The 12,067-nt window shown below is 32.3% G+C and overlaps 1 protein-coding gene across 1 annotated transcript; it reads right to left on the reverse strand.

Moving 5' to 3' along the window:
* Positions 1–1,324: 1,324 nt before the first annotated feature.
* witty (without maturity) lies at positions 1,325–11,266 on the reverse strand. The gene is made up of 4 exons (XM_014231838.3): positions 10,917–11,266; positions 8,910–8,995; positions 4,805–4,931; positions 1,325–4,692 (listed from the first exon to the last, which is right to left on the reverse strand). Exons 1-4 carry the CDS (start codon positions 11,002–11,004, stop codon positions 4,352–4,354), a joined length of 642 nt encoding a protein of 213 aa, XP_014087313.2. The 5' UTR covers positions 11,005–11,266; the 3' UTR covers positions 1,325–4,351.
* Positions 11,267–12,067: the final 801 nt, after the last annotated feature.

Genomic DNA, 12,067 nt, shown 5'->3' on the forward strand with positions numbered 1-12,067 from the left:
TAAAAGTTATAGCGCATAAAAGTTTCATAAAAAGTTCAATTTAAAAAAAATGTCGATTTGGGTTGCCACCTAGTATACATTTAATAAGAGAAAGTAAAATGGTGTAGAGTTGGTAACTTAAATTTTCATTTGTCTTTAAAATACTCTATGAAAATTTCAAAACTTTATTTGGTATTAATTGTTAAAAAAATACTCAATGTATTACATAAATTCGGAAGTTAAAAATTTAAAATTACTTGCCAAGAACAAAAAAAAGATTTTTGTATAAACTTACTAAGTGAGACTATATTTACGATGTGAGAATTATGCAAAGTTTTTATTGCTAAATATTACTTACAGTTTTAAATAAAACTTTAAGGTGAAGAAATAAAATTTCTTTGAATAGAATTGCCAACTTTTAAAATTTTATTTTTTAAATTTGTAAATTGTTAACAAAAAAGTTATAACACTTAAAAGTTGCTTAAGAGTATTTATTTCAGAAGCAATTTTTTTAAATAGGGTTGCCAAATAATGACAAATTTTGTGAAATTATCTTAATAGAAAAAAAATTTTTTTTTCTGAACAACGCTTTGATACATAAATAATATTATTAAAATTCTGCGGTATCTGTAAATATTTGCAATTACTTAAAATGATTCAAATGTTCAATGTTAAAAATTACAAATATTTACGCTGAAACATATGTTTTGTCTTAATAAGTTTACTTTACCAAAATTACTAAAATCGTCATGCGCTTAACAAAAGCACTGCCAAACCATTCCATGTATATTATGCTCAAATTAATTTATGTATGTATGTCTGTATATATATTTATACATATGTATGTAAATATGTATTCTTGTAGCTTGTTTGCTTTTCCGTAGCTACTGTTTTCTTTGAATTTAAATTATTATTACATAGTCTTCGTTTTTGTTATTTTTTTTTTGATTTTTTGTTTGTTGGGTAAACATGCAGACGCTGACTTGGTCAATATTTATGCTGTATGTATGTATTTGGCTTTGTATGCATATTTTGTTGGCTTACATTTATGAATTGTTAACACTGAACTTTAATTGCTAGGCTAGGTATTTCTTTATTTGTTTAAATAGAATGCATTCGTATTTTATGCGCCCACTACACATATGTATATGTATATGTGTAGTACTTGTTTGCAATTGCCAAATTTTCTGTTTTCATGTTGCTGTTCAAACATGTTTGTTACTCTGTTCATATTATTATTCATATTTTGCATTTTATTCGTTGCTTGCAAATAAAAATATTTCCATCTTTAATTAATTTCCGCTTTGCCGTGTTTAGCTTTAATTTTTTTTTATATTAAAGACGCGTTTATGTGTGTGTGTTCATCACATTTTTCTGGTTATTTTTGTTACGCTGTTTGATTTGCATTCAAATGTTTTGGTGGTGAACATCTGACTGGGCTCGTGTGCTTTACATTGCACCCACCTCACACATACACACAAGCATGCGTATGTGTGTATGTATAATGATTGTGTTCACTTATCGTTATCAAATGTGTAATTTTTTTTTGTGCCGAGATGTAGTACGAGTATATTTGTTTGTAAGCTTGCTTTGAAGTCTCAGTCACTTGATAAATATAGACAGACATGTTTATAAATATTTGTTTTTTATTGAAGACCGAAGCATTTGCGAAACCACATCAATTGTTTTTGTTATTTGTATTAATTTTTGTTTGGGAATACATACATGTGATATCTATATATACAACTTTCAGTTAAATACGTAACCTTACCCCCTATTGCCATGCACTTTTTACTTCCTCATGCCAGTTAATATTTTACTAAGTTTTTCAATATTTTTGCTAATTTTTTATTTTAACTGTTTGCTTCGTTTCCAAATCTTCGCACGATTATTCTTTATCATTAGTTCAATTTTCATAATTATTTTCTTGCGTAATTCACCTGCCTTGGATTATACTCGTGAAACTTACAACATTAACAACAATTTAATAATTTTCTTACGCTATTTTCATTCGCCGCATTTTTCTACATATTTTTCCATTTAATTCTTAAAAAACTTAAAGGCATTTGGTGAATATTAATCCTTATAATTTATAAAAAAACACAATACTACATAGTTTTTATATAATTTTAGATTTGTTTTTAAATATTTAGTAATTCGTTTGATAAAAAAATTGTAATTAATTAAAACAAAATATATTTTATATAATTAATTTTTAAAAACTTGTAAAAGTTGTTTTTATTTGTTTATATTTTTTTAATTAAATAATATTCGAAACGAACCAGTGCCGTAAATCAATATTAAGCACTGTTCCTGCTATTTTTTTATAAAATAATCTAATATATATTTTTATGCAATTAGGTGAAATTATATTTACAGTTGCATATTATAAACTAACGTTAAATGAAATATATTATTATGCTTTAAAAATTGTGTAAAATTTTGCAACTAATTAGGCACGTCCAAACATGTTCGTAACGAGGCAATTACGAAACGATTTGTTCCCCATTTAACTTACAATAGAACAATTAGCTAATTGCACAATTAGTATTCAATTGAGAAAAATTTGATTTTATAAAAAAATTTTATTCTATGCAACTCTGTAAAATGTGTTCAAATAAAGAAAATCGGTTTCTATTAATAAAAATTTTCATAATTTCCAATTAAATTGTTATGCGTACCTCTTTTTAAGCAAAACGCTATAAATTTGAATAATAATTCAGATTTCTATTAAAATCAAACGTATTGCCAATAATCTCACATAAAAAAAACAAAACATTTTTCAGACAACTCTCAAGTACGAACCACAATTGCCACAGCTAACTGACCTGTTTGAACGTGGTTATAGGGCTTCTTTACAGCACAATTTTCTCTAAAGTCTGAACAGTAGTTAAAAGTTATGTTGAGGAGAAGAAGAGATAGAATTTTAGTGCTCAATACATTTGAAAAGGCTTCTGTTAAACTGTAACTCCTAATATCCGCACAAAACTTGCCAGAGCTCTAGAGTTAGATAAAATATCGCCTTGTGGCATAAACACTCACTAATTGGCCACCTCCTTTGGAAAACTTTGGAAAGTTAACATATCTAGATTACTACATATTTTAATATTTTAATCCAAGTTTATTCGGATACAGAAATAACTCCACTTGTAGAGGAATAAAAACACACTCTAGTCTCTTAATCACTGATCATTAGGTAAAATGAATCACTACGATCTTGTGGAAAACTTCATGTCATGTCTAATAAGTCTTCAGAATAGAAAATTCGATTACTATATATTCCATTAGAAGATAAATTTACTATCTCAGAATCAAAGGCTCCAAATAAAAGGCAGAAATGTAACTGCGTGAAAATGATCGATAAAAGCCATTGTCAGCATTATGCGTATGAATTGTATAATAAGCAGTATTTATCAGTCATTATTATTAGTATTTAAAAAACTATGTAATAGAGAGGGTGCTCTACATGAGCAGTCCATTACTCGCGCCGTTTTTGGTTTTCGAAAAAGCATCCCTTTTCGGTTTGCTTTCCCCACTGCACTGCTATGTTGACACATGGCTTTACCATGTTGCCACATTTGCCCGAAATAGTTAAATTTAAACAATGAATTAAAATCTTATCAAATTAATTCATATTATGAGATCACAATGACACGCAATACCAAAATTGGGTACCATTAGACTTTTTTCTTCTATATTAACACTTTGATTTTTTAAAGTAATTAGTAAAAATTTAGCAAAAAAAACAGTGCCTGACCTTGAGTGTGCTATAACTTCAGAGTAATTTGTTGGAAGTTTTCCCATCGGCACATCCTGTCTAATATAATACCTATATTGCTTTCCTTAGAATTCAAGTAAAAAAACAAATACATTTTATTTTAACAATTTCAGTTTAGTAAATTAACAATACACTATTCTAATGAAATATTAAATTTTTACAAACATTTCACTGAAGCAAAACGGTACTAACACGCAATAAGCCGCATTAAATGAACTTTTAGTGATTACTTTCGTTTGTTTTTTTATTGTAACATATGCCTTGTAATTTATGCCTATTTACACAGATAACAGTATTGAATGAATATTTACAGTGTGCACATTTTGGTGGCTCAACTACACATAAAACTATATTAAACTCAAGGCATTTATCTAGCTATGTTCCACAACGCTCTGTAACAATTTTCCAAAGAATTTAACGCACACAGCAAAATCCCGTTAAACAACACATTGACCATTGAAATTAACCTTAAAATTATATTGCACCATTTTTTGTAATAATTTTAATTTTCTTTTTCTGCGATTTTTTTTTTTCGCTAGTCGATCAAAATCAGCCAGCTCAGCCGCACCCCACTTGACTTTTCCAGCTACACATTCACCACACACTATGACGCAATATGTTGACGATTGCTATAAGCATTGGTAGAGTACCGGCGCACCACCAACTCCATGCCGAAATGCTTGGACTGCCATTACAACCGTCCGCACCGCAAATGGAACAGTGCAATTCCGAATCTTCCAGACTGTCTACACCGCCATTATTGCCGCCTTTACCCTTGCGCTTCTTGTTTCTTTTATTCTTGTCATCCTCGTCGAGGTTCGCGTTACGCGCCAACTCTGGTGGCCAACCCAATTTGTTGCCCAATATTTGACAGGCGTCCGAATCAGCGGTGTCCAATTGACAAAAGCGTGCGGTGACCATTTTGCCGGTGTTTGCTGTAAAATATTCACAAGTGGGTGGATTAGGCGTTGTTATAGGAAAATGAGAACAAAAATGTATGCCTTCGCAGGTACAGTTTGAAATAAAAGTATTCAACATTTCACTTACGATCTCTGGCCACCACTTTTTGGCAGTTCATTAGCGGTCCATTACTAGCGCCGGTATCGAAGTACGCAAATCGATTTAAGTCGAAAAGCCAAGTATTGGTTGTTCGCATTTTGTCTAGAGTACATTCCTGTTAAATGAAATATAATAGATGTTTATAAAATATTTAGAAACAAAAAGACTTATATAAGACCAAACAGATTCGTTGTAAGTTTTGAGGGGCTGTTGAGAATTTTAGAAAGGATAGGTAAAGCGAAAATAGTAGTAATTGTCAAATATTGACCACACACTGCGACAGCCAATTTTCACATGCTTCCTTTGAATCAAATTTTTTACCAGAAAAATCATTCGCTATAGCAGGACAGGTAGTAATCAATTGCTGCTAGGTCCATACTATAAAGTGGAAATATTAAAGCTATCAACCAAACTTCCGGAGCTTTTGGTAAGTCCATATTGAAATGTGTGGCGCGGGGTTATCCCACTGGACTACGATTGCTTTCCTATTTGGCAAAGCTGGCCGCTTTTAAACGATTGCTTTCTTTAGACGGTCCAATTATTGACAGTGCAATGCCAAATAAAAAGTATGGTTGTAAGGGTGGAGCTCATAGGAGATGATTCCCAGCTCATGAGCAATCGAAACAGTTTTTACGTGGCGAACGGACTCGACAATTTCCATTATTTTACCAACATTTTCGACAATAGGTCTACGAAAGCATGGCACATATTTGATACCAAAATTACCAGAAGGGTATTGACGAAACCACAATTTTTCCTTAATCGAAGAGAAACTGTAAAATATGGCGTATTTTCGCTTTGCTGAAAAATGCTCAGTCAAGCAATTACAAAAATATCTGAGAAGTTTTTTGTATGAAAAACTATCTTTCCAGCGCCATATAGCGTAGCCCGACCCCACTATTTCCACCCATTGGAAAAATAATGGATTTCTTTTCACTCTACTAAATATTCGGCAAAACTCAAATAAAACCGTTCGCAACGGAAAGAAGATAATGTCATTTACATTGCATGAAAAAAATATTTATATGTACCTGTAGATGTATTTATACAATACAATAAACTTTTTACATATACGCAATCCAGAATTTGCGCAACTTGTCTGCACTTGAGATCGTAAATCACTAACAGAACAAAACAAAAGACCTAAATCAACAGTTAATATTGATAATAGCAAAAAAATGGGATTCAATGACGATTTTCCAAATACACATATATACACAAGTACACAGATAAAGAGTTGAATGTGATTGTAATAAAAACCTTGGCACAATTTCGCAAATAAATTTTTTACTTAAGCCAAAATAATCTTGGCTCTAGCTGACCTTGTTCGTTTATTTACTTATTTCTATTAACACATGTACATATTTGTGTATGTGTATTTGTATTTACTTTTGCAAACGACAACCGGAAGGCTACAATGTCCATAATATCTATGACGTCTCTGATGTTTACATTTATCCGTTGTTGATCTTACTATATCTACAGTATTTTCTCTCCAAGTCTTCTGTGCTTTCTTTACTTTCATTTGGCACGAAATGACACACATGTGACTGCGCCTAGAAGCCGGCTACACATCTTTATGCGCTCTTGTCGCTGCATTTATCAATTTGTTTACTCGCTGTGGCTGGCAGCCACAATTGTTCAATTCTCAATTAGTAATCCAAACAAATTGTATTGTGCTTGTCGTCGTAGTATGGTATCTTGGCTAAGCGGTGGAAGGCTGAAGAAGTCGCTGTGACGGCGTAAATAACTAACGACCTCTTCCACAACTGATGGCCACTAGCGCTTAGGCGCTGGCGCATTGCCAATGGCGTTTACATGAAACAGGAGCTTAAAAATATATAATCTTCGAGAAACTAACGCAATTTCACTGGCGAAAACGTTGTGAGTAAATAAAGAAGTGAAAGTATATATAGTTGAGTGTTGGAGTCGAAGATTTGTGTGTTTTTGAAATGTGTCACAAATGTTTTGTGTAAGAAGATTATAATTTTCATTCTTGTAGTAATGTTACAAAAAATCTTCAGTGGTCTGTACTAATCTGTAGAAAAATCGGTGAGAGTCAACGATCTTTAGATAGAAAAATCTGTGCGAACTTTGTGTTAGATCAATGATCTTTAGAATAACAAAAATATTTTTCACTGCAAAGTTGTAAACGGTCTGTATTTTCAGCAATGGACTTTTATTCTTTCTAAAATGGCGTTAGAAACACCAGATTTCGTACTGAAATACTTCTCAGACAGTTTTGTGATTGCTTCTCCCATTAAAGGAAACAACGCAAGTCAGGCGGCTGAAAAATTAATAATGTTTATGGTCCAGTTTTTTTTAATAGTGAATCACATATAATTTTGGTTTCGTCGACTCCGATCCGGTAATTTTGATGTCCAAGATTCACCACGCTCTGGAAGCCAATTGTCGAAAAAATTGATAAAATAATAGAAATCGTCGAATCCGATCACCATGTAAGGACTGTTTAGATTTCCTAGGAGTTAAGCATTGCACATAAAACGGCCGGGAACCATTTAAACAAGGCTGGATAAAAAAAGAAGTTCGATATACAAGAATGGGTATCATACGTGTTAACGAAAACAAATCTCACGGACCTAATTTTCTTTTGCGAATTGCGGTTGGATGGCAAAACATTTATCCATTTCTGAAGCAGATACAGTTACTGGTTTTGAAAAGTGGGTCAACAAAGTGAAGAAAACAATCGCCCAGAAATCTTGGCCAATAGAAGGGGAATTGTATTCCATCGTTCTGCCTTAAAGTCCGGACCGGGCACAATGTGATTGCTACCTGTTCCTGTCTAAGGCGAATGATTTTGCTGGTGCTAAATTCATCTCAAGAGAAACTTGTGAAAATCGACAGTTACAGTTTTTCCAATAGGGACGAGGGTTTCTATGAGAGTTCTTTTCATTTTCATGCTTTTTCCTTCTTTGTTCTTTAAAGTTAATTATTTTGACAGTTGCTTGGTCTCAATCTGTAATTACGTGCAACTTTCGCCGCACTGAGTTGTAAAGGTCATGCTTTCGTCGGTACGTATTTTATTAAGATAATAAAAACGTATTGCTCACGAACAAATTTCAGGCTTTCTGGTATTGTTTTAATAGAAATGTGAAATATAATTTCGGTAACCCTACTTCAGAACGCTTTCATTTTTGACCCAAGATTGATTCAGATAAACGAAACGAACTTAAGACCTTGCACAATAACCCGACAGTCGAGCTAGGTTATATGAACATATTGTCCTTTGATTGTGATCCTGTAATATTGTAGAACTTCAAAAAATGTGTATTATTTGCTGGACGAATACTAAGAATACCAACTGTTGAGTGTAATATGCTATTAGTTATCATATATTGAAAAATAATATTATTTTGAGACGCATTTCTTAAGAGCTATTGTACTGTCGTCCAAATTTTCCACTAGCTCATTAACCATCCTCATTTCCATTCTGGTATGTTTTATCCACAACATAAAGTACCTAAGTGCCTCACATTTAAAATTCCTGTAGACTTTAATTCAGATTTCCTAATCGAATACCGTTTTTCTATGTGTTTTTAAAAAAAAAAGTCACGAAAACAAAAATAAGAAACGTATTATATAATATGGATCGGAGACACTAGGCAAATTCTTGATTTATATAGTTTTGGAATTTTTGGAACACTTCTCGCATAACTTACTTTTGAATGTTTGTAACATCATCACATTCACTCAACTCTTTTTTTTCGTTCGAATTAGAATTTATTTTTTATAATCAAGTATTTTTAATAACATTTCTTCAAAATTTTTTCGTAGTAAATAATTTCAAGAGCATTGTGTTACCGCAGGATTAACTGACTTCTGACTGACTTCTCTCTATCTTAAACCCCTTATATTTGTAATGGTTGGCAAAAAAAAGCTTTGATCTAGAGTGTTCAGCAAAATATTTCTACCGCAATTTAAAACCTGATAATGTTTCCAAAAAAGGCGCAGTTCTGAAACACTAAAATTTATCATTTTATTTTTTCATATTAGCAATTCCTCCTTTAAATTTCAGACAGACATATTAGCCCATTTAGATATTTTATTGTTGTATTATAATTATGGGACTTACCTCTGCCACTATGCTTTGATTGGATTTTAAGTTCTCACAACTTGGATTATCGCTGGAGTCACAGACAAAACATTTAATTGCCGCACCTGTTGATAGGTTAAATATATGCCAAATTTTCGAAAACCATGAGAGAAAGAGATATTTGAGAATGTAGAGAAAAGTCGTTGAATTTATAATTTTTTGTTTACTCGAACTATAAGCATTTCTTTGACGTAATTATTTGTTATATTTGGATAAAAATATTGTATAATAACAGCTATCAAACTGTTTATTATTATTTTATGTATTATACGTATATTATGTTATGTGAGTATTCTCTAAAGTGCTTTAAAATATTTCCGATCATTATTTTGACGTAAATTTAGATATTGTAAATTTATTTATTATTTTGAAAAATTATGACAAAGCTGCGAAACTTTAATATTCAGATTACGATATGTTCCGCATATATTGGTGGTGAAAGGCTATCTGAATCAGATCAGCATCTAATGGGGTTTCGAAACAAAAGACTGAAGCGACAAATCATAGAATTATTCTAATTTATCATTAGTATGTGGATTTTGTTTATGTAGCGTTAGATAGAGTCTTGTAACAAGCAGAAGTTATAGGAACACTGTGTGAGGGATGGAGCAATTGATACGAGTACAAGAGTACCACCTTTAACTTACATTGGCTACGCTAATAAACTACATATTTTTTATGCAAACTCAAACAAGTTTGCAGACTCGTTGAGTGTATTAGTACTAGTTCCCTTTCTTGGGCATGAACTGAGTAAAAAATTATTCAGAAGTTCTCTATCGGTGTTATATGTATTAATTCCATTAATTCCATTATTTTCATCTCAACTTCTGCTTTTCTTCATTCAATTTTTGTTTCCAACCACCAATTCTTGACGAATTCATTTTTCTGTCACAAAAAACTATCCGCAACTGACTGATATAGTTACCCAGTTATACCATTTCCATTCTAACCGCTAGCAACAAAAATCTAGCAAACATGCTTAGCACATGGCTTTACTGATGCAGTAAGAAAAACTATACGAGATGTGATAGAGAGTTGTACTATTAAAGAACAGTTATTGAATATAAGGCGAATCTTTGCTAGAACGTATATTTTTAACAAATTTCTTTACTCTTTTTAATTACACGTGGATGAGAATAACATCTCTTTAAGAAGCGCGCTGCTCATCAAAAAATATGAACGGGTGTAGATGAAGCCGCCGGCAGCTTTTGAGGAATGTATAAGTATCTAACTATTCTATATGATATCAATTATCAAATATCACTAAATTTAATGCAAACATATATATTTACTAAATTTTTACTAGACCTGTTATATGGTTTACGTATATTTATGCTTTTAACATTACGAAAGACTGCAGTCATCTTTCGAAGCAGTTTTAGTTTTAACTTCGAGAAAATTTTTTTCGGCTTGGCTTCAGGGATGATAAACTAAGTTTACTCTATAATTCTTCTCATAAAAACCGTAAAATTTCAACTTATTTTTATAAGTTTACTTTCATTAAATTATTTTATTTTAGTGCTCTGATTTTTTTCAAATTTAAATAATTTTATATTGTTTAAATGATTATGAATTATTTATTTTTATTTTTTCAATAAATTTAATTTTTTTACGTATAAATTTATTCGTAATATGTACTTCGATGTTTTAAAATTAGATTTGAGTGTGTTATTTTATTTAATTGTATTTTATATTTTTTGACTGATTGATTTTGAATTATATTTTTTAAATTTATATTTTTTAAATTTATATTATTTTATATTTTCTTTTGTTAAAAGTAGTATTTTGTTTTACATTTATGTTATGTTATTTTTATATATTTTTTTTCTCGGTTTTATTATTTGTTTATAATTTTATTTAACATATTTATATATATTATATTATTTATTTCACGAATTTCAATTTTTTATTAATGAAAGCGATTTGTTAGCATCCGTATCTTTGTTTTAAGCAATTGCGCTTTCGAACACACACTAACTAACTAACCATTCGGAATGCACTGCAACAGCAGCAAAATAACCGGCAAGATGAGCAAATGTAGCACACTTGTAGGCGCGTTGTAATAACTGCACATCGCGTACACTTTTTAAAACACACTTGCACTAAATAAAAATTCCAGAAAATACTGAACTTTTTGTTAAAAGTAAACAGTCGTTGATAAAATTTTTGTAAAAAATTACAATTATTTGTTAATTTTCAATGAAACTAAGTGGCACACAAAAGTATGCTTCTATAATGAATGCGACCCACTAAGCTGCTCAGCGCTAAGTCGCTTCACTACGCAACGCTTCAACGTTTCGTCCGCGTTAATAATCCTTTTCGTGTGACAGCGTTTTGCAAACTGAACTCGACAAAGTAAAACAGCAGCTGAAGGCGAGCTCCAACGACCGGCCACAGAGTCGTTCGTGCGCCGCAAGCCGAAGTGTTGTGTAGGCGAGCGTGCGTGCGAGTCCTGTCGCCTTTGCCACGAAGTTGTGAGGAAATTTCGCAAAGGCAGTAAGTAAGTTGCAAAGCAAAGCATGAAACAACTTTAGAAGTCGCTTTGTTTTTGCAACAATGCCAATAAGGAATTTTTTGCGGTAGTTTAAGTAAAAACTTCCCCCTTCCTTTGGTGAACGGAAGGACGTACGGTGAGCTGGCGACGGCGACACAACTTGCAAGCAGCTAAAAGTTGCTGTGGGAGTTGTTGAGTTAAATTCGCTACATTTGTAAAGGATTCACTGCCAGTGGCGGCTATGACGACAGCGACGTCGACGACAGGAGAGCAGCGCGCGGCAGACAGCGACAGCGGATGTTGAATGAAAATAAAAGCGACAGCGATGAATTTATGTCGTTTATGGTGACGTCGCAATTGACAAGCGGCGATATATGTCGCGAACGAGCGGCCGGATAAGGGGAAAACAATTGTAGCCCAAAGCAAGACAAAGTTAAGCAACGCGGAGTACTTTGAATATAGAACGACGGCGCGTCACGAGACGATAACTCTTTGTTTCTATGTTTGTATATATGTATAAGTGTGTGTGTTTGTGTGCGGGTGCCGCGGCAAAGGAAATCGCAAAATTGTTTCGAATTAGAAAAGTTAGCAAAGTTAAGTGTATGAAAGTTAACGCCGCATTTTTGCGTTCGCTGTGGTTGCG

This window comes from Bactrocera oleae, chromosome 3 (genome assembly GCF_042242935.1).
Source record: "Bactrocera oleae isolate idBacOlea1 chromosome 3, idBacOlea1, whole genome shotgun sequence".
Taxonomy (NCBI): domain Eukaryota; kingdom Metazoa; phylum Arthropoda; class Insecta; order Diptera; family Tephritidae; genus Bactrocera; species Bactrocera oleae.

Coding starts and splice junctions, on each gene's coding strand:
- witty (XM_014231838.3), bottom strand. CDS start 11,004: ATGTGCAGTTATTACAACGCGCCTACAAGTGTGCTACATTTGCTCATC. Junction 4,932..8,909: donor ATCAAAGCATAGTGGCAGAG/GTAAGTCCCATA, acceptor TTCATTTAACAG/GAATGTACTCTAGACAAAAT. Junction 4,693..4,804: donor AAAAGTGGTGGCCAGAGATC/GTAAGTGAAATG, acceptor AATATTTTACAG/CAAACACCGGCAAAATGGTC.